The sequence below is a fragment of the Ornithorhynchus anatinus genome, chromosome 11 (assembly GCF_004115215.2).
Source record: "Ornithorhynchus anatinus isolate Pmale09 chromosome 11, mOrnAna1.pri.v4, whole genome shotgun sequence".
Taxonomy (NCBI): domain Eukaryota; kingdom Metazoa; phylum Chordata; class Mammalia; order Monotremata; family Ornithorhynchidae; genus Ornithorhynchus; species Ornithorhynchus anatinus.
In genome coordinates this window covers 37,858,532-37,878,850 of record NC_041738.1, presented here as the reverse complement: position 1 = coordinate 37,878,850, position 20,319 = coordinate 37,858,532, and the positions used below count along the sequence as shown (strand labels likewise).

The window sequence follows — 20,319 nt, the reverse complement described above, 5'->3', positions numbered from 1 at the left end:
CAGTCCTGAGCTTCTGTGGGCGGAACTGAGGAATGAGAAGGAAGTGGGCGGGTGGCAGTGGGCATCGGGAGCACCAGTCTGAGTGTTCAAGTCCCTGAGGATCAGTGGAGAGCAGAAAGGTGAGAAAGGCATAAAAATGTGACCAGAAATCCCTCAAAACCAATTTGTTCCTTTCTTGAACAAACCCTTATGAAAGGGAATCACCTAAAAAAAAAAATGATTCTCTGTAAATTTTTATAAATGTGTTTGATATAATCTGTTGTCAGCTGACTTTAGGAATATGTGAAAAAGTAGCCGGTGAGAAAACTTGATGCTCCTTAAATCTGCATGCCAGACTTTCTAAGATGAGATCTAAACAAACTCCAGGCTACTGTGGGCCAGGACAAGATGAGGTTGTAGCTTTAGTCCTACCCCGTTTAGCATTTAAATATATTTATAGCATCTAATAGCCCAGACCGAAACCGCCAGCCTGTTTGGGAATAAAACGTAGGTGCCGGGCAGCCTATCCGGACAGATGGCCACCCACACAAAGCCGTAACCTGGGTCGGGTCACTAAGTTGGGGGCAAAAAAGAACACTTTGGCCCATCCCATAAACCGGTCCTCTGAGTCACCAAGCCAGTGCGGTCGCTTTGAGGGCGAGGAAGGTGGCAGGGAGGTGGGGAAGAGAAGGGAACTCACCATGGTTGGTACTGGAGGTTACGAGGTGCCTCCTTGTCTGCCCACTGTACCCTATCCTAGAGGCAGTATCGGGTTCGCGAGTTCCCAGCCGCCTGGGAAGGAGCGCTGCTAGGCCCGGGTGGGGAAGATTGGAGAATAATAATAATAATGATGGCATTTGTTAAGTGCTTACTATGTGCAAAGCACTGTTCTAGGTGCTGGGGAGGATACAAAGTGATCAGGTTGTCCCACGTGGGGCTCACAGTCTTACTCTCCATTTTACAGTTGGGGTAAATGCCCAACTGTCACACAGCTGACAAGTGGCTGAGTGGGGATTCGAACCCATGACCTCTGACTCCCAAGCCCGGGCTCTTTCCACTGAGCCACGCTGCCTCTCTAAGCGTGGGGTGATGGATAGAGCGTGGGCCTGGGCGTCGGGAGGACCTGGGTTCTCATCCCAGCCCTGCCACTTGTCTGCCGTGTGACCTTGGGCAAGTCACTTAATTTATCTGTGCCTCAGTTACTTCATCTGTAAAATGGGGGTTAAGACTGTGAGCCCTGTATGAGCCATGGACTGTGCCCCACCTGCTTAACTTGTATCCCAGCACTTAGTACTAGTGCCTGGCACATAGTAAGCGCTTAACAAATATCATTTAAGGGGGAAAAAAAAGATGCACAGGGTAGAAGGAGTTGTGCATCACAGTTGACAGCTGGATTAAAAAGGAAAAGAGAAATAGAGCTTTTTCCCTCCCGCCCGTTTTAAGCCGGGGAGCTTGAAAGCTGGCGGAAGTTGAGGACGAAAGGAGGTTTAAAAGGAGTTTACAGGATGGATCCCTTTTCCCCCATGACGGGGGCTGTGGAGTACTAGTCCTTGTCTGAGAGCTCAGGCTTCACAAGCCGCCTTGGAAAAGATCCAGATCACCCTGTTCCACAGCTGCTCTTCTCTACTCTCCTCACAGAACCAAAGCCATCTTACATTTTGTTTTAAGGCCAAGGAACAGACCAGTTGGTTCACCGTGAGCTCAGCAAAACAAATGGGTTAATTTATTCTGGGGCGCTTCTGAAACGGAATTAGAACGGAGCCAGTGCAAATACCGGTTTCAACCACGGGCCTGAATTTTGTTGATGTTAATCTAGTCGGTGAATTGAACGTCCTTTTTGCTGCAAAACTGCATCACGATTGCATCGTTTACCGCTATTACTGTTAGAGCGAAGAAGTCGTCAGCATATATTTGAGGATTTGATGGGAGGAAATTGGCATTGCAGTATTATTCAAAAGATTGTGTATGGCCTCGGGGAGAGATTTTTGTACAGGAGAGAATGAGGGAGAATGTGTGCGGCGGTTGAATGTTAGGAGCCTCTAGGGGAGGAACGGGTTGGAGATTTGTGTTTCGGGAAAGGTGAATTGTGTGGGAATCCGCTGGGAAAAGGAATGGGTGATTCTTGGGGAGCGTGTGTGGGGAGGGATGCTCTTGTGACCCCGATGGATAAGGTGGCTCAGAACTGGAGTCACCAGCCATTTTCCAGCATAGCATACAGCTTCTCGGGTGTGCGGCGAGGAGTCTGGAAGCAGTTGGCCTCCCTAGTCTGTACCCCACACTTGTCTGAATCACATCAGACTCGAGCCGGATCACAGCTTTGTTGTAAAACGTTTTCAAGCACAAGAATTAGCAGAGTCTTACCTGCTAGAATCAGAGCGAGTGACTGGTTTGTGTGTTCCAGGTGACAGTGAGGGGGATGAAGAGGAGACCACCCAAGACGAAGTTTCTTCCCACACGTCTGAGGAGGATGGCGGGATGGTGAAAGTGAAAAAAGAATTAGACGGTGCAGAGCAGAATGTTGGTGGGAATGAAGTGGTTGGGGGACAGGAGGCAAGTGGCTACCTGCTGTTTGGTCTCTAAACTGCTCTTTCGGCTTTAAAGCAGTCTATCCCCTTGCCCCCTCCTACCTCACCTCGCTACTCTCCTACTACAGCCCAGCCCGCGCACTTTGCTCCTCTAATGCCAACCTTCTCACTCTACCTCGATCTCTCGCCCATGTCCTGCCTCCGGCCTGGAACGCCTTCCCTCCTCCTATTAGACAGACCATTACTCTCCCCACCTTCGAAGTTTTCCTGAAAGCGTATCTCCTCCAAGAGGCCTTCCCTCACTGAGCCCTCCTTTCCTCTTCTCCCACTCCCTTCTGCATCACTTCGACTTGCTCACTTTATTCATCTCCCCTCCCAGCCCCACAGCACTTATGTACGAATCTGTAATTTTATTTATTTATATTAGTGTCTCTCTCCCCCTCTAGGCTTTAAGCTTGTTGTGGGCAAGGAATGTGTCTGTTTTATATTGTACTCTCCCAAGCGCTTACTACAGTGCTCTGCACACAGTAAGAGCTCAATAAATGTGATTGACCGGTCACAGGTTCTCCCAGCCCTGTCCTCTCAGGCCTGGTGCCTCTCTTCTTGCCTTGCACATTCCAAGCACTACCAGCCTCTACTGCTTTCAGCCTCCTTACTCAATAGACACCCTACCTTCAGATCATCAGGTCTACCTTCTCACACAAGTTTGACCTCCGCGGTAGAGCCTAAGGTCAGAAATGGGGGTCCAGCTAGCTCCAATACCCGTACTTGCTGCTCCTGCCAGGGTGCAAGGGGCAGCTGCATATATGTTGCAAAACTGGGGTTTCTCTTGGCTCTTTTCCGGTTTGGCACGGCCCAAGCCCGCACACTGGGGTCCCTCGTTTGAGAAAGGGATAACCCAATCGAAGCCCGGCCAGGTTGGCTTTGCGCGGTCAACCCAATCGCAGTGGCTTGGGCTCCTCGGCTACCGTGGGCTGGCTGGAATCCGTGCTGGGCTCCCCTCCCCCTTCCTGCCCCCCAGACTCACACAGCACTTACCCCCCCCGCCCACTTTCAGTTCTGCCTTCTCATATTCTCCTCTTTCCTGAACTTTTCACTTCCTCCCTAACATTACGCTTCCTCTTGCCCGTCCTCATTTTCAGCCTGGCATTATGGCTCACCCCTCGGTCAAAGGAATGTAAATTGCCTAGTTAGGCTAGAAGCTGCAGACCTTTTTTTAAAAAAAAAAAAAACAAAAAACTTTTTTTAGGAGACCTGTACTAGGACTGTGATCTGTGGGGTAATAATTGTATTTATGTGGTTACGATGTGCCAGACACTTTACTAAGCGCTGGAGTAGATAGACGATAATCGGATCAGACACGGACCCTGTCCCACCTAGGGCTCACAGGCTTCGTCCCCATTTTACAGACGAGGTAACTGAGGCACAGAGAAGGGAAGTGACTTGCCCAGGGTCACACAGCAGACAAGTGGCAGAGCCCGGGTTAGAACCCAGACCCTCCGACTCTCAAGCCCGTGCTCTTTCCACTAAGCCAATTGCCAGCAGAAAGGAGGGGAAGAAACATTGGAGGACCGTGGCTCTTTGGGAGCGTGGCTCATTTTGCTCTCCTCCCCATTTCTTTTCTTTCATTCTGCAGAGGGAAGCTAAAAATGCGACTCGATATCAGGCAGTGTTCCTTTCAGTGGTGCCCTGGAAGGGGGTAGGGTCTGGGCAGAAAAGAGCGGGAACAGACACTTGGCTGGTGTCCAGAGCAGCTGTCTGGGGGAATCTCTGGTTCGCATCTCACTGAGTTGGTCTCTCCTTGTTCCTAGGTTACTGAGAATTTGAGCTCTGACCCTATGCTTGCGCTCTGCCAGTGCCCCCTATGTCAGCTGGACTGTGGTAGCCGAGAGCAGCTCATTGCTCATGTATATCAGGTATGAAGTCTGAGACGGGGTAGACGTTTATGCTCACCCCTCCCCTCTCTCTTTTCAGAATCAGGTAATTTCACTCATTTTCTGACCTGAATTCCCCTCTTGGCTCTGGCTTTTGACTAACTCTGGGGCCTTCCCCCTCTCTGAGCCTCTGTTTTGCCACCTGTAAAATGGGGAAACAAACCCCTGCCCCTGTTCACTTCGCAGGATCGTTGGGAGAACGTAGGAACGTCCAGTGAACTGCCAGGTAGAGAAGCACTAGGGGAAGTATCCTTCATTATCAAAATATGATTTAATAACTGTTAAAAATGGTGAGACAGAATCCAAAGTCTATTTAATGAGAGAGAGAAAAATCTTCTCAAAAGGCCTCTCAAGTCCTGGTAGTTAGGATAGGGGTCTGGGAGATAGGGTGGAATAAACTTGGCCCATTTTTACTCTGCATTTAAACCAAGAGCCTCTGACCCTTGTAATTAGTACCAATGAGCCGTTAACTCTCTATAGCCTGGACTGTATCGAAAAGGTGCCTGATTTTATAGGAGGAACGTTTTTACAAGTAATTTTCAAAGCAAAGAATAAGCACGTAAACTCCTCCCGTTATTCTATCCACTTGAGTCTCCGAAGCCACTTTCCCCCTCAAAATTCCGTACCAGTCACCTCGTCTTAACCTGCACTTGGATCCACGAGCCTCTAAGTTAAAAAAAAAAAAAAAAAAGGACTCTTCTGATGCACCGGTTCTTGCTAGGCCCTGAACAATTCTAATAATCCAAGAGCCCTTATAGCTGCAGGTCTCACTGAGTCCCAGAACGTAACCTTAGACCAGACCCATAAGGTTAACGCCAACCTGAGGAGAGACCCCAGGTCCAGACAGAAAGGGCCCACTGCTTCACGCTTGTTTTGTTATTTGTGACACACTTAAAGTTGGGACTGTACTAAGCGCAGGGATAATTTTATGAGGATATTATTGATTCAGACTCAGACCGTGGCCCACAGGCAGCTCCCAAACCAGAGGGAGAAAGACATGTGGGGGAAAGAACAACCGGATGCATTCATTATAAAAAGAACATAGTTCCAGCAGGAACAAGAGCAGTACAGTATAAGCCGAACAGTTTACCCCTGCTGAGAGGGAATAGTGTTTTAGCTCCTCATCACCACCAGCAGGGCCGTCCCTGGTTGAAACGGTTTCTAAGTCCCAACCAGATCAGCTTTCATCCTTGCCCCAAATGGGAAGACTGGGTTCGGTGCTGAGGCGGAGGGTGGGGAATCGGCACTGGGGGACCCGCAGCTGGGGTATACCCTGGTGGCAAGGGGCGCTTTGGCCCTCCAGCTGGTCTTCTATAGCATGAGGTGACTCTCTTGGGCCTTGGGTGCTCCCAAGAGGGCAGCTCCAAGTTCCCCATCTCTTGAAACCAGAGAGCATTACGTGTCAGGTAGGGGTGGGAACGCTCCGGGGCCGGCGTGCGGGAGGAGCGGGAGAGGCTGACCCCGACGGTTTTGTTTTGCAGCATACGGCGGCTGTGGTGAGCGCCAAGAGTTACATGTGCCCGGTGTGCGGCCGGGCCCTCAGTTCTCCGGGATCGCTGGGCCGCCACCTATTGATCCATTCAGAAGATCAGCGGTCCAACTGTGCCGTGTGTGGGGCCCGGTTCACCAGCCATGCCACTTTCAACAGGTCAGCGCAAGACTTTTAGCCTACTTGCTCTGGAAACAAGCTGCAGGGAGGGAGGAGCAAGGAGGAGACTGTGTCCCGCGGGGACAATTCACTTTGGAACCGAATGAGATTTGGCTAGCATTTAGTCCTGACGACTTGAAATAGGAAAAGTGGCAGTCGTCCCCAAGGGAGACCAAAATCCCCACTTCCTTCTCCCAATATTGAAAATTAGTTGGAAAGGGGCAGAGCAGAGGTCAGTCGATCGCATCGAGCACTCACTGCGTGCAGAGCACGTACTGAGTGCTTGGGAGAGTACAATATAATAAACTTCCTGCCCACAACGAACTTAGTCTAGAGGGGGGACAGACATTAATAGAAATAAATGACAAATACGTACATAAGCGCTGTGGGGCTGGGAGGGGGAATGAGTAAAGGGAGCAAGTCAGAGTGATGCAAAAGGGAGTGGGAGAAGAGGAAAAGAGGGCTTAGTTAGGGAAGGCCTCTTGGTGGAGAGGGGCCTTCAGTAAGACTTCAAAGTGGGGGAAGAGTAATTGTCGGATGCGATGAGGAGGGAGGGCGTTCCCGGCCAGAGACAGGACGGGGGCGAGAGGTCGGCGGCGAGATAGACGAGACCGAGGTACAGTGAGAAGGGTTAGCGTTAGAGGAGCGAAGTGCGCGGGCTGGGTTGGAGGAGGAGAGTAACGAGGTGAGGTAGGAGGGGGGCAAGGTGATTGAGTGCTTTAAAGCCGACGGTGAGGAGTTTCTCTTTGATGCGGAGGTGGATGGGCAACCACTGGAGGTTCTTGAGGAGAGAGGAAACATGGCCTGATGAACGTTTTTGTAGAAAAATGATCCGGGCAGCAGAGTGAAGTATGAAGGTCAGTGAATCCACTCTAAGAATCACCAGTGTACCCGGACCGGGACCTTCCGGAAACAGGTTGGGGGAAGGATTAGCTTGGACTTCCGGGACGCTGGGTCGCCAGAGCCCTAGTCCCCGTCGGGACGCGCAGAACTTCCCCATGTCGTCACTGCGGTCCGGCCCCTGCCTACGCAAAGGGGTCTCCGACCGTATCGCCGGCCACGTCTCGGGGGAAGAGGAGGATCCGTCGAACGTCTCCTCCCGTTATTGCTGTCTGTCAGATCGGGGTGGTTGCTTTGGCTTTATCTCTGGGTCAGGGATGGGGGCCGGGGGGGAGAGAGAGGGGAGGGGACTCGATTCCCAAGGGTCGAGACGCAAGGCATCGACCCGGGTTGCATAAGGGAACGCGTTAGGGAGGAGGAGGTGGGCCTGGCTGACAGGTTTCTGAATGTCCCCCTTTCTGCTTTCCAGTGAGAAGCTCCCAGAAGTTCTGAATGCCGAGTCTCTTCCCCCTACCCACAGCGAAGGCCCCTCCGGCGCCGAGGGGAAGGACATTGCCTTTAACCCCCCCGTGTACCCCGCCGGCATCCTGCTCGTGTGCAACAACTGTGCCGCCTACCGCAAGCTTCTGGAGGCCCAGACCCCCGGCGTGCGGAAGTGGGCGCTCCGGCGGCAGAACGAGCCCCTGGAGGTGAGGCTCCAGAGGCTGGAGCGAGAACGCACGGCCAAGAAGAGCCGGAGGGACAACGAGACGCCCGAAGAGCGGGAGGTGAGGCGCATGCGGGACCGGGAGGCCAAGCGCCTGCAGCGGATGCAGGAGACGGATGAACAGAGGGCCCGCCGGCTGCAGCGGGACCGCGAGGCCATGAGGTTGAAGCGGGCCAACGAGACTCCCGAGAAGCGGCAGGCCCGGCTCATCCGGGAGCGGGAGGCTAAGAGGCTCAAAAGGCGCCTGGAGAAAATGGACATGATGCTGCGGGCCCAGTTCGGCCAGGACCCCTCGGCCATGGCCGCCCTGGCGGCCGAGATGAACTTTTTCCAGCTGCCGGTGGGCAGCGTGGAGCTGGAGAGCCAGCTCCTGGGCAAGATGACCTTTGAAGAGCAGAACAGCAGCTCACTGCATTGAGCCGGGACCACCCCCCCGCCACCCCCAGCAGCAAACAGAAACCCGGTCTCTGCCTGTCCGTGAGACTCCCCCTCCCCTCCAATCCCACAGTCGGGGCGGCCCTTGGGTTCGGACCTCTCTTAGCCGGCACAGCTGCAGGTGGACCCGAGCTCCCCTTGCATGCGGGAGGCGGGGACGGGTAGAGGAAGGGTCCGGCTCAGGCGGCGCTTGAGGGAACGGGCACCGGCAAGGAACCGGACGGACGGCCCGGCCCCTGCCTCGGGGTGGGCTCGGCGGCCCGTGGGGCCGCCCCGGGGCGGCCCGCCGTGCCGCGAGGGCAAATAAATTAATTTTATCTTCACCGAGTCCCCTTCCCTGCTTCTCTCTCAACTCCGTCCCGGGCCGAGGGGCCCGGCGTCGCGGCGGCTTCGAGAGGCCCCCCAGACCGAAGGGTGTCCTTTGCTTCCCGGGGTTTGGCCTCAGTCCTTCAGTTCGGATAATAAGTTTGGCTCGTAAGGCCACCCTCTGTCTTAGCTGCAGGGTGTTGATAAAATTCTTCTAAAGGCACTGAGCTGGGCTCGAGGGAAGCTTCCCCTTTCCCATCACCAGGACAGCAGGAGACACAAAGGATCTTTTCTCAGACCAGTGCTATAAGGAACGTTTTAGCCCTGGGTCCCCCTGCCAAGGCCGAAAGAGGTAAAGGTGCTTCAGGAAAGGAGGCAGCAGCCGTCCTAACATTCCCCGGCGAAATCTAACTTGCTCACACCTTAAGTTACTGTCTTTCCAAAGAACAAGTTACCCACCCCTCCGGGGTTGCACCATAATAAATACCGGCAGTGATGAGGCCCACGTCATCAACGGGGGAGTTGGGCGGCTGACTGGTGGGTGGGCAGGGAGAGAGAATCGATCTTCTCCCAGCCTCCAACGGGGTCCCACAACGGTTGGAGAGTCAGTTTTCTCCTGTCAGCGGAGGAACACAAGTGGTTTGGTTATTTTTTTTCCCCCGGCCCCCAAAGTCTCTGGTCATCTTCGGGTGTCCCGCCTGCAGAAGCTGCCCCAGAGCTTTTCAGAAAGAGACGGCGGAGGTCGGTAGCCCTTTCGCGTCTCCCAACGCTACTGCAAGCCAGTGGTCGATACAGAGGGGTCGATACGCCACATCCGTTTTGCCCGGCCAGTCGGCTCTCCCGGTCCCAGTCGGTCCTTGCTGCTCTCCCACAATCACACTGGACTTCCTGCTACTCTCCCCCTTAACCCCCTCATCCTGTTTGGGCATGAAGAAGTCTCCTTAAAACTCAGCTGAAATATATATAAAAAATGTTGCTGATGCCTGCTCTATGTCCCTTTTGTTCCCGTGGTAATCCACTGAAGCCGGAATGGAGTATTAAAACGCATCTAGAAAAAAGCCAAATGAAAGTGGTTCTAGAGCCCGGGGCAATAACGCTCCGAGCCGGAGCTAAGATTAACTGCTGAGGTTGCCTCTGTAACTGACCCACGGGTGGGGTGGCCGGCCGGGAACTGAGGTAATTAATTTCAAAGAAGCCCCTGTGGCACCAGCCAGCACACTGAGTGAAATTTTCCCCACAGAGCCTCCCTTGACCTGCCCTGAGAGTTGTGTACGGTTTAGATAATTATAGCTTCTTGAGGTCCAGAAGGAAGTGGCCCAGTTAAATTTTAACCAGAAAATAACGATGCTGGGAACCCTGTCCGCTGCCAACAAAACAATCACAAAAGCGGCCCTCGGCCTGCCTCTTTTCCCTGGGGCCTGTCTTAGAGGGCCAGGACCCTGGGAATTCACTGTTCACAAAAGAAATCGAGGGAGAATGTGACTGTTTTCAGGTCCTGGTATAGAGAGAGCAGAAACCCTTTGAAATCTGTTGCCAGATGAATCCTTAGTGATAGCCCAGGACCTTCACAAGAAACCCTTTTAAAACGGTATTTGTTGAACACCTCCTATGGGTGTTCAACTTTACTAAGCACCGGGGTGGCTACAAGCGAATGGGTTGGACGGGGTTCCCCTCCCACCTGGGGTTCACAGTCTCGATCCCCATTTTACAATGAGGTAACAGGCACGGAGAAGTCCAGTGACTTGCCCTAGGTCACCCAACAGACAAGCGGTGGAGTCGGCACTAGAACCCGGGTCCTTCTGAGACTCAGGCCCATGCTCTATCCACTAGACAACACTGTTTACCGATCTATTACTTTCTTTTTACTTCCTTATTGCGGGCCGTTGCCTCAGCTCTCCAAGGACAAGGCTGCACTGATCCCAACAGCCCGAGCCTTAAAGGCTTGGAGGTTCGTTCCACGTCATCCCCGTTTTACCGACACGAGAAGCGTCAGAGGCAAGAGAGGAAATCAATCCGCGTTTACAGCGGACGAACGAGGAGCGACGTGCAGACCTCCCCAGCCCCGGCCGTGGCCCAAGCTAATCCTCCGGCCCTCACCTCCACCGGGAAGTTGCCCCCGTTATAATGCGAAAAGAAAGACCACCATCACCGGGGAGGGCCTGGGCGCCGACATCAGATCGAGCACTTCACTTAACTGCTAGCGCGACCGCATTCACCGTTCGTGACGGACGAAGGCGTTTCGGCCAACGCTGGCGGGGTTCGCCTCTCCGGCCAGGCGGGGGGTTAGAGGAAAGAGCCGACGGAGAGGCTCCCTGAGCCCAGGGACGGTCCTACCAAATTCCGACACAGATCCGGCCAAGGAATATCACCAGTTCTGCCGTCCAGGGAACCGAGCCCCTACTTCCAGGGCCGACCCCTCCGAACGCGGGCTCCCCGGAGCCTTTGGGGTCTCAGGGCTAGGATGGGGTTTTTTTCTCTTCCAAACGTAAAGAATGGGTTTCGTTCCCTCGCCCCTCTGGCAGCAACCTAGGGAGGAAGAAGGCGCAAACACCAAAAGGAAAAGCTATTAGTTTATATAGATAGAGATATATAGATATATAGATATATATATATATATATACTGTGTTTACATAGTCCACAAGTTAAATGCAGATATCCATAAGAAGAGCATTAACAATAAAAATACAATCTGTGTGTAGCCAAGTACAGAGACTTAAAATGGTAAAACAGCAAAAAGGATCTCACAAAAGGTACAAATATACAGTACAAATTGATTTATTTAAAACAGTTACAAAAAAGCACAACAAAATAGAGATTATCCTTAGAATTATTAATGCTTTAGTTAAAGATCAGGTAGGATTAGAGGGGAAGAAACAGTATTGGGTGAGGGGAGCACCTGACTAGTTCTAAGGCTTTAGATACAATGCAGTTGGTTACATGTTAATTCAGCCATTACATACTGGGGATTATAGTTGAGGGATTGGTAATTTATCTACAGGGAACTCCTACCTAAAATAGTTCAGTCCATCCAGTCCTCCCCAGCGAAGTCCTTCCCTACTCCTCGGGACCCGAAAGTCACCTGGATGACCACATTCCCTCCCCCCCGGCCCGCCCGCCCCCCACCCCAAACCCCCGCCCCCCCAATATAAGGTGCTGTGCAAACAGAGCAATTTGCTCCCTTTGCGGATGGGATGTACGCTGTTTGGCTCAGGGGCCCTATTTTCATTTTTTATTTTTAAACTAGAAAGGATGCCGGGGACCAGCCCTCTTTTAATACTCCAGGTCTGCCTTACGGGCGCCGAAGGTCCGCTTCAACGCCCCCGCCCCCGGCAAAAACACAGATTCTCCTCAGTGTACTCCGGGCCTCGAGGCAGCTGAGGGGATTCACCTTACGCCTTTGGATCCCTCAGCATCGGCCTAATAATCTGTAGCTTAGGCCTAAGTGCAAACTCCCAGTCCAGCCAGTGGATTGGTCCCCACCACGTCAACGGCTCCCTTTGAAGAATCTCAGTCCTCACGACAGCCAAGAAAGACAGGAGCCAACGCTCGTGAGATTGACGGCGGGTAAAGGCACGAGGGCAGCTGCCCCAGATAACTGCAGGCAGGAACCCGACTTCCAGGCCATCTCACTGCTGGGGGTTTTGCAGTACAGATAGCTTTTTTTTGGGGGGGGGGGGGGGGGTGTCATGCGGACTGTCCATTTTCTGTCTACGGGGTTGGAAGTGGGAAAACAACGACGAAAAAAATCTTTAGTGTGAAAAGTGCATTTTATTACTAGCGCTCCAGCTGGGGAGGCTCAGCAGGGCCGAGGCTGCACCCCCCCCCCCCCCCTTTCTCCTCTTTCCATCCACAGTCCTCTGCATAGTCTGCAAGTAGGGGTAGGGCTGGAAATCAACTCCAGCTCTCTGGGGGCCGGTTTATCTCCTAGGCCCAGACCGGGCCCGAGAGGTCCGAGATGGGCCTCGAAGGAGAATAAAGGAAGAGCAGCAGACACTCAGGTGCTTCTTTAATTATTGCATAATGCACGAACTTCCCTTCGGGGTGGGGAGAAGCTGATGGGGCAACGGCTCCCCAGCCAAGCCCGAGGAGGCTTCTGACCACTTCGTCGGATCTGAGCGGGGCTCGGCCCTCCGGCTGTAGTGTTACTACGGCTATTCTCATCTGGAAAATATTGCAGCTTCGGCAAGTGGGTTACACCCTGCCCCAGTCGGGCGGGAAGTCTCCGCAAGACCCCGGCCCTCACTCTGATCACCTTTCCCTTTGGGTTCCCACCTTCTGTTCAGCTCTTCCTGGGCCCTAGCGGATGATTCCCAGGTGAACTGTTCAGTGACCAGAGCGTTTCAGATGACCCAGGGAGGGGACTCTGGGGCAGAGATCGCCCCGGGGTCTAAAAGAAATCCCACGGGTCCAGAGAAAACTCAGCCGACCTCCACCGTGGTTTAAGTGGGAGAGCCTTTTCTGCAGTGGGCTTTGGGTTAAATTTCATAAACAAACCACACTCCTCCGTGACCTCTCGGTGATCTCTAGCCTTCCGTCGGCAGGTTTGAATGTTGAAACCGTCCCGCGAAGGTTCTGCGACTTGCTTTTCAAAGGGTGAGGACCCATTGCTTCAGATGCCTGCCCCTCTCCTGGCCTAGGGTTCTAAGTAAATGGAACTAGAGAAGTGTTTTTGCCGAAAGGATCCCCCTGCAATCAATCAATGGTTGAGCTTCTGGCTCCTCTTCATCACTTCTGAACACAGGTCACAGGTTACCACTAGGAGAGGAAATCAAGGAAATACAGGACACTAACAGGTACAACCTGCTGGTTTCCCCTTCGGGGCACTGGGAGTAGACTCATCCCGGAAGCAGAAACCCGTATCACCACGGTTTGGCAAGACAAACCGGATACTTTGCTGTAAAACGACAACGGTGTAACACCGACTTGGAAATGATCAGGATACCTCCCCCGTTTCTCCCCCTCCCCCCGGCCCACCCCCGACACCGACGCACAACTTGGACTTCAACTAAACCACCAAGAGAGAGCCTGGGGAGCGCGCCACCACAGAGCAGGAGCCGTGAGCAGGGCTTCGATGGCAAAGCGACACAGATCGCGGATCTCCGGGGCACCGAACCCGGCCTTGCGCCTGCCGCGCTTTGGTAGGGGCCGGAGCGCTCGGCCCTAAGCTCCAGGCCAGCGGGCCTGGGAGGGCTCGTGGCCTCAGAGATGTACGCTGGATTCCCCCCGTCGCAGTCGGAGGGGGCTTTTCTGCAGAGTAGTAAAGGCAGGGGCGTGTCACCAGGTAGTACTATCTAAACACCTCTTCCTATTACCAAACCCCAAGGAGCCATTCTACCTACGGATCAGCGAGGGCCTCCTCCCCGCTACTTCCATCCCCTAGCCGGACTGCCAACGCCTCGCTCCTGCCCTCTGGAATTCCTGATCCCTCACCACTCGCTCCTTCCTCGGCCAGGCCTCTCCGTTGTTCGAATCCCAGAAGGGAAGGGTTCCCGCCGACTTGATGGACAGGAGGAGGAGGAGGCTCTGCGGCCAGCCCCTGACAACTAGGAACGCAACGCGAGAGAGGAGCCCAGCTGGAGGGAAAAGATTGGAGCCGAAACCCCTTGGAAGCTATTGCACCGGCTCATCGAGATCAAGGGATGATACGGTGCCTGAGCGCGCCACCCGCCGAAGGGAAGCAGCTGAAAAACACCGATTAACCTGGGAACGAACAGAGAGGGCGATGCAGCACAAGAGCAGGGCACAGCATTCCGAAATCAGTGCAGTCGGCGGGGGCGGGGGGGACCCCTGGGTTTGATAAATACACTTTGAGCCAAGAGGGTAACTTTCTGCTTAAAACCGAGTTACGACCTTTTACGGGGCCACGTCGATCACCGAGGAATTATTTCCCAAGACCCGCCCCCGGGGCACACGGCACTGGGATGGAACTTCCGACAAGACTGGAGGATGCCACCGGCGGACTTAAGCAAGAGAACAACATTCACGGGGAGTCCAGGTGCCCAAGATGGCATATCCTCCCAAGGCTTAGTGTCCAGAGAGAGCTCCCCCGAGACTCACCCACCAGGACCCCACTGAAAGTCAGGGAAGCAATACTTGAAGGGAGAGGGACCGAGGGAAGCTCCCTCGAGCCTCGGCCACGAGGGTTAGCGTTTTTCTCCTCACTGTATAGAGCGGATGGCTCAGGGAGTCTGCGCTCCGGTCGGAGGCTCCCGGGGGATGGGCTCCAGGAGCTAGCCACAGGACTACGTTCGCAGAATAAAACACCGCAAAGCAAGGCAGGCCCCGGACAGGCAAAGTCTCAGCGGCTCTCCCGTCCCCCCCGGGCTAGGGTGACAGGGGACGGCAGCCCCGGACACCTAGAACTACTCTGTTCTCAGAAGACCCCAGGAGGTAGGTATAATGATCATCTCCGTTTTGCGGCTGGGGAGCGACTGAAGCCGAGAGGTCACGAGGATTGCTTACAGTCCCGGAGTCGGAGCTGAGGTCAGAACTCCGCTGCTCCGGGGTCCCGGTTCCGAGCTCGGCCCGAAGCCTGAATCTACACGCCGGACGGGATCTAAGCGGGTGAAGTCTGTAACCTGAGGGAAGCCAAATGAGAGCTGGGGTGTCACTCGCTGCCCCGAGTTCCCTTCCGGAACCTTCAACTCTCCCCGTCCAGCTGTCCCCGGGATCATCGGCCAAGGAGAAGGACCGTTCCCTGTCCCCTGGGAAACGCCGTGGGCCCGGCTGGAACGGCCGGCAGGCAGCAGCACCTGGGATCATCTAGACCGGTGATTCTCAAACATTTATTGAGCGATTCTTGATCGTTTTGGTTTAGCTTACCAACAAGTTATTCGAATAGTCAAAATCACAAATGCCCTCATTAAAAATAAAATATGCCTCTTTCATGCACTTACTTGCACGAAAGTCACCTTCAACTCAGACTTTAGCATTATTAGTCCATTTGTAAAAAGGCAGGGCCATAGCAAAATAGTCTTTGAGAACCAATGATCTAGGATAGGCCTAAAAAAAATCTAGTCGGGGAAGGGGATCTGCAAGGGGACACCGACCTGTAGACTGCGGGTTTGGGGTGGGTGAGGAGGACTCTCCCGCTGACTTGACGGCACAGCCTGAGGGTTGGCGGGGGGCGGGGAGAGGGGGGCGTAAACCGGGGGAAGCCGAACACCGGGTGAGGCAGAAGGGAAAGAGGAATCCACAGAGGAGGCAGCCTCGGTCAGCTCGCCCTCCGGGTCTGTACTAGCATGGGGTCCAAGAGCCGCCGAGCCCCGCCAGGCGGCTCGGCGGCACGGAGGCGGGGCCGGCCCGGCACGCCTCGAGAAGCAATGGCCCAAACCCCAGCTGAAGAAGGGGTGGAGGCGGAGGGCGGCGCAGTCCCAGGACGGGGCCAGACGCCACAGCCGTGCAGGCCGAGGGGCACGCCGGGAAGGACCAGGCACTTGGGCACCGCGTGGGCCGGGTACGCCGATCCTACAGTCACAAACTTGGGAAATTAGATGCATTTTCTGAGCCGGCCAAATGTGATCTGGAGGCTCACCTTCCTCGGGCCCGGCCCACCCGGCCCTCGTCCCAATTCGGCTCCTTCCCCTGCCGCCCACGGCTGCCGGCTTCCCTGCCGCCCCCCCCAACCTTTCCGCCCCCAACCTTCAGTTGAAAGCTAGACGTGCTCTGGAGTCTCTCTCTCACTCTCTCTCTCCCCACTGACCAGAAAGTTGCAGGAAGCTTGTGGGATCGGGTAGGGTGAGGCGGGAGGAAAAGGTGGGGCGGGAGGCCAAGCGGAGACTTTAGAGGAGAGCCCGCTCCTTGCCTCCGGACCCCGAGATTTCCGACGGTAACCGAATGACCTTTTTAAAGTGCACATCTCTCAAATGAAAGGCCCTAGGGCGGGGACCCCTTATTTCCAACGGCGGCCCCGCTCTCCTCCCGCCCACAAAAGAGAAAGGAAAAAACTTCAGACAGTTAAACTGCTACTATAAGCTGCGGATCATAGTTTTTGGCTCTTTGTCGCCTTCCTCCCTCCCTCCTCCACCCGCTTTCGACGCTTGGACCCCCACCTTGCAGGAGCCGTGGGGGCGGGAAGGGGGGGAGCGGAGGGAGAAGGGCACGGTGGGAGAACCCCGGCATTTGGAATGCTTGGCGTCCCCCCTCCCCTCCCGGATCTGCGGCCTCCCTCCCCAGCACCCTCTCCGGAGGCTCCCCGGCACGGCCCGCCCCGCCCCCTCACCCCGAGCGAGGGACCCTATCGCGCGGCGGGCGACGGAGCCCATGGGGAGAGACCGGCGTTTCTCACCCGCAACCCCATCCCCGCTCCCTCGGCCAGGGGGGCGGACTCCCCGGCCGACCCGTCGCTCAACGTGTGCAAATTCTCCACCTGCTCACGGCGAGGTTCGCCCAAGGGCCGGAGCCGCGTCGGCGGGCCGGGTCGGGGGGGGAGGACCGATCACTTTCCCGCGTTGGAACGGCCTTCGATGGACAGCTTCACCTCCTGCGGAATGAAGGAGGGGCGGAGCAGAGCGGCCCGTGCCTCCTCCCCCTGTGCACTGTATCTTTGGAAGCCCGGGGCCGGCCAGCAGGGCTGAGCAGCGGGCTCAGGCCGGGAGAGGTCGGCGGCGTGGGCGCTCGGGGCTCCCGCCCCCTCTCCCGGCGGCTGGCACTTCCTGTCACTGTCACATGGCTCTCTGGGTCCCAAGACCGTCCTCTCGGGCCTTTCTCGGGCGGGACCTAGCCGTCCCGGGGAAGAGCAGCCGGCCTGAGAAACGGAGTTACTGTTCAAACTCTGTAAACTAATGGAGATGCAGACGTCTCCCACCTGCAGCCGGTGGCAGGGCAGGGAGAAGAGCTGCGCGGTCCGCCCGGGGCTGCAGGAGGACCAGCCCTGGCCGTAGACGAAGAAGGGGTGCTCCGGGGGCACGTCGATGCTCACTTTGCTCTGCTGCTCCCCAACCACGAAATGCAGCATGACAAAGCCGGGCCACTGGCTCTCCTGGATGTCCACCACCGTGCTGGAGTCGATCTTCAAGCCCCCGCTCACCTCCGCGCTGCGGACGAAGTCCTGGGTCTGCAGGTCCTCCACCCGCTTCAGCTCTCCGGTGGCCAGCTGAATGATGGCGCCTTTCATGAAGTGCGAAGGCAGATGGGACGTGGCGCCGGGAGGCGGGGCCGGGTCCTTTTCCGGCGCGGCGGCCCGGGCCGGCGCGGCCCAACTCCGCGCCGCCGGGTTCTCCGGGCCCGGGGCCAGCGAGCTCCGGTCGGCTCCGACGGGCGCCAGGCTGCCGTTGGCTATGGCCGCCGCTTTGGGTGGAAGAGGTCTGTGCTTCGCCAGCCCTTGGGGCGGCGGCGTGTGCGGGCTCCGGGCCGGACTCTTCTCTGCCTCCTCGGCGAGGCCCCTCGCCGAGCCTCTCGCCTCGCCCTGATGGTCAGAAACGTGATGGGACAGGTTGAGGGGGCTGGGCTGGTCCCTCCTCTGAGCCGAGGCCAGCCGGTAGTCCTGAGAAGCTAAAGCACCGACCACCCTCTGGACCTCCAGGTCGGTGTCCGGGGTGCCTCGGTGAGCCGGCACCGCCGCCTCCGGCCGAGGAGCCAGGGGCCCTGAAAACAGGGGCCCGTCCGCCGCGCCGTCCGCCGCCCCGAGGTCCCGGGCGTCGGCCCCGGCGGCCCGCCTCGCCGGGTTCCTCTCCAGCTGCCTCTGACCTCCGTTGGCGGAGGCCGCGTCCAGAGCGGGCCGGCCCTCCTGCAGGGAGGGATCTGGAGTCTCTCCGGTCGGGGCGGCCTCGTGCGCGGCGTACCCCGCGGGGAGCCGAGACATCTGGTAATACACGGGCATCCGGCCCGGCGTCAGATCCACCGGCTGGGAGCCGGGACGGTGCTGCAGCTGGCCCGGGGGCGGGGTGCCGGAGGGGACTTTGTTGAAGGGGTGAGCCGGGGAAGGGGCCCGAGGAGGGGGGGTGGCTCCTTCTGACAGAAGGGAGGCGTATGGCACAAAGTGAGGAACGTGAGAGGCGGTGAGGTTGGCGGGAGGGGAGAGGAGGGGGCCGGGCATGAAATTGGGGGGCACGGCGTACGGCAGGGTGTAAGGTGACCCGATGAACTGCAGGGACGTCGGGGGCAGCTGGGCATAGTGGATGGGAGGGTAGTGGATTCCCGGATGCTGGATCAATGACGACGCTACATTAAAGGCCGGGGGGAGGGGACTCATATTCACCACGGAATGGAGGCCCGTCGGAGAAAAAGTGGCCGGGGGCATCGCCACTTTATACAGCATGCCATACTGGTCCACCGTCAGGCCAGCGACGGCCTCGGCTCCGTCGCCGCTCAAGCCGGGCCTCGCTCCTGCCTGGCTCTGCCCGGTCACCACTACCCCCCTGGACCAGTCAGGGGCGTCGCCGCCGGGGGTGTGGTTGGTGGAGCAGCCGGTGGTCCTCCCCATATCCTCGTTGGTTACGGGGAGATCTCGTTTCTTTGGTGGAAGGCATTCCTGACTCCTCTCATGAACAGGTTTCATATTGCTTTGTGGGGTGCCCGGAGCCCAGAGGGGGTCGACCTGCTCCCGGGGACATCAGAAGGGGCTCCTCTGGGGCTTCCTTTCTTCGGTGGGGCGGGACACCCTCATCTGGTGAGAAACAAACCAAAGGCAGAGAGAAATGACCCGGGGGGGAGGGTGGCTGGGCGAGGGGAAGCCTTCCTCATTCGGACAAGCTTACCAAGGAGGGACAGATGGCCAGAGGGGAGTGGGGGGGGGGAGGGGGGAAGAAGTGAGGGAAATTGGGGATGATGAGGCAGAACAAAAGAAAGCCAGATGGACCCCAAACGGTTCTAGGGGTGGTTCCCTCTCACCCCCATTTGGGGCTGGTTATTGGTGGGGGGCTGGAGGCGGAACCCGGGCACCCGACAAAGAGATGAAAGAAATGCATTAGATGATGATGATGATGAAGGTGGTGATGAATAAACAGCTCTAGGGCTTTGCCCCACTACGGGGAGGGAAAGGGATTCAAGATTAAACATATCTGAAGATGGCCTGGCCTTGACTGCTCACTCCTCTCCGCTTCCTCTTCGGTAAAGACGCACAGTCCGGGGTACTGTGACCCTTCTTCCTTAAGTTCCTTGGTTTCTCCGGGCTTGGCTAATCTGTCATCCATCTCCCTCTCATCTTCAACTCCATGATCTCATCACCACTTCCTCTCTCCTGCCCGATTCTATGATCTCACCTACTCCAACCCTCCACCCCCATCGTGGCTGAATTTTCTCTTCTGCTTCCTCGGCCACACCATCTTGGCGCTCTCAAGACCCCAGGACTCCCAACGTCTGAGGATTTTTGGGGGTTTTTATGCTCTGGGTCTGTCACACTTTTCCCTTCTGCTCCCAGGTCTCCAGGGTTCATCTCTCTGACTCTGCCTTCTGCTTATCATCAGTTCGGTTCTGGGCACCAATCCAATTTCCCATGTACTTTTCTTCTCCTCTGCTCACATACGGAACTGACCCCCAAGGGATGGGGATTTTATGGCTGGGGAGGAGGGAGGGAGAAGAAGCGCCCTTCAAGCTGCAGTTGATTTTTCTTCTCCGCAATCTTTCTGCCCTCTGTGCTATCGCTGACTCGCTATTTCTCAGTTTAGGGAGAAGACATGGCTTCTTTTCTCCCACCTGATTGTCGAGACGACCCCCTTCCCGGACCGCTCTGACTTCTTCCTCTCTGCTTTGCGGGGTCTCGTTGTCTTGATTCTCTCTCCCATTTCCTCATGGCCTTGCAAATGGCTTCTTCTCCTTAAATTCTCAAATCTACCGCGGTCCACCCACTTCCTAAAAGTCTGACCGTACACCACAACACGGTCCCACTTTCCCTTTTCTTTGGGCCTGGACAGTTCCTAGAAAAAGGATCTCTTCCTCTACCTTTCCTCTATCCATTCTCTCCAGCATTCTTCACCGCTGTCAAGAGTATCTTAAAACTTTAAAGCC

The 20,319-nt window shown here is 56.1% G+C and overlaps 2 protein-coding genes across 21 annotated transcripts in view; one reads left to right on the top strand and one right to left on the bottom strand.

Annotated features, from left to right (window-relative positions):
- ZNF821 (zinc finger protein 821) overlaps window positions 1-9,353 on the top strand; it is a 29,794-nt gene extending 20,441 nt beyond the window's left edge. For 14 of the 19 annotated variants that reach the window (XM_007672292.3, XM_016228541.3, XM_007672312.4 and 11 more), the window contains 4 exons: window positions 2,381-2,529; window positions 4,316-4,420; window positions 5,920-6,086; window positions 7,396-8,394. In XM_007672292.3, coding sequence (XP_007670482.1) covers window positions 2,381-2,529; window positions 4,316-4,420; window positions 5,920-6,086; window positions 7,396-8,050 — 1,076 coding nt within the window. In that variant the 3' untranslated portion in view covers window positions 8,051-8,394. Of the gene's footprint in view, window positions 1-2,380; window positions 2,530-4,315; window positions 4,421-5,919; window positions 6,087-7,395 lie in introns of all 19 variants that reach the window. The other 5 variants (XM_007672335.3, XM_039913566.1, XM_029076226.2 and 2 more) reach the window with 1 other exon arrangement.
- Window positions 1-20,319, bottom strand: part of ATXN1L (ataxin 1 like) — a 34,587-nt gene that overhangs the window by 9,274 nt on the left and 4,994 nt on the right. Inside the window, exon 3 of one of the 2 annotated variants that reach the window (XR_003762991.2) lies at window positions 16,742-18,979. Coding sequence is in view for 1 of the 2 variants with exons in the window: in XM_029076217.2 (XP_028932050.1) it covers window positions 16,811-18,871 (2,061 nt within the window). In the remaining variant the exon portion in view is untranslated. Of the gene's footprint in view, window positions 1-11,605; window positions 18,980-20,319 lie in introns of those variants that run through there. The other variant, XM_029076217.2, reaches the window with a different exon arrangement.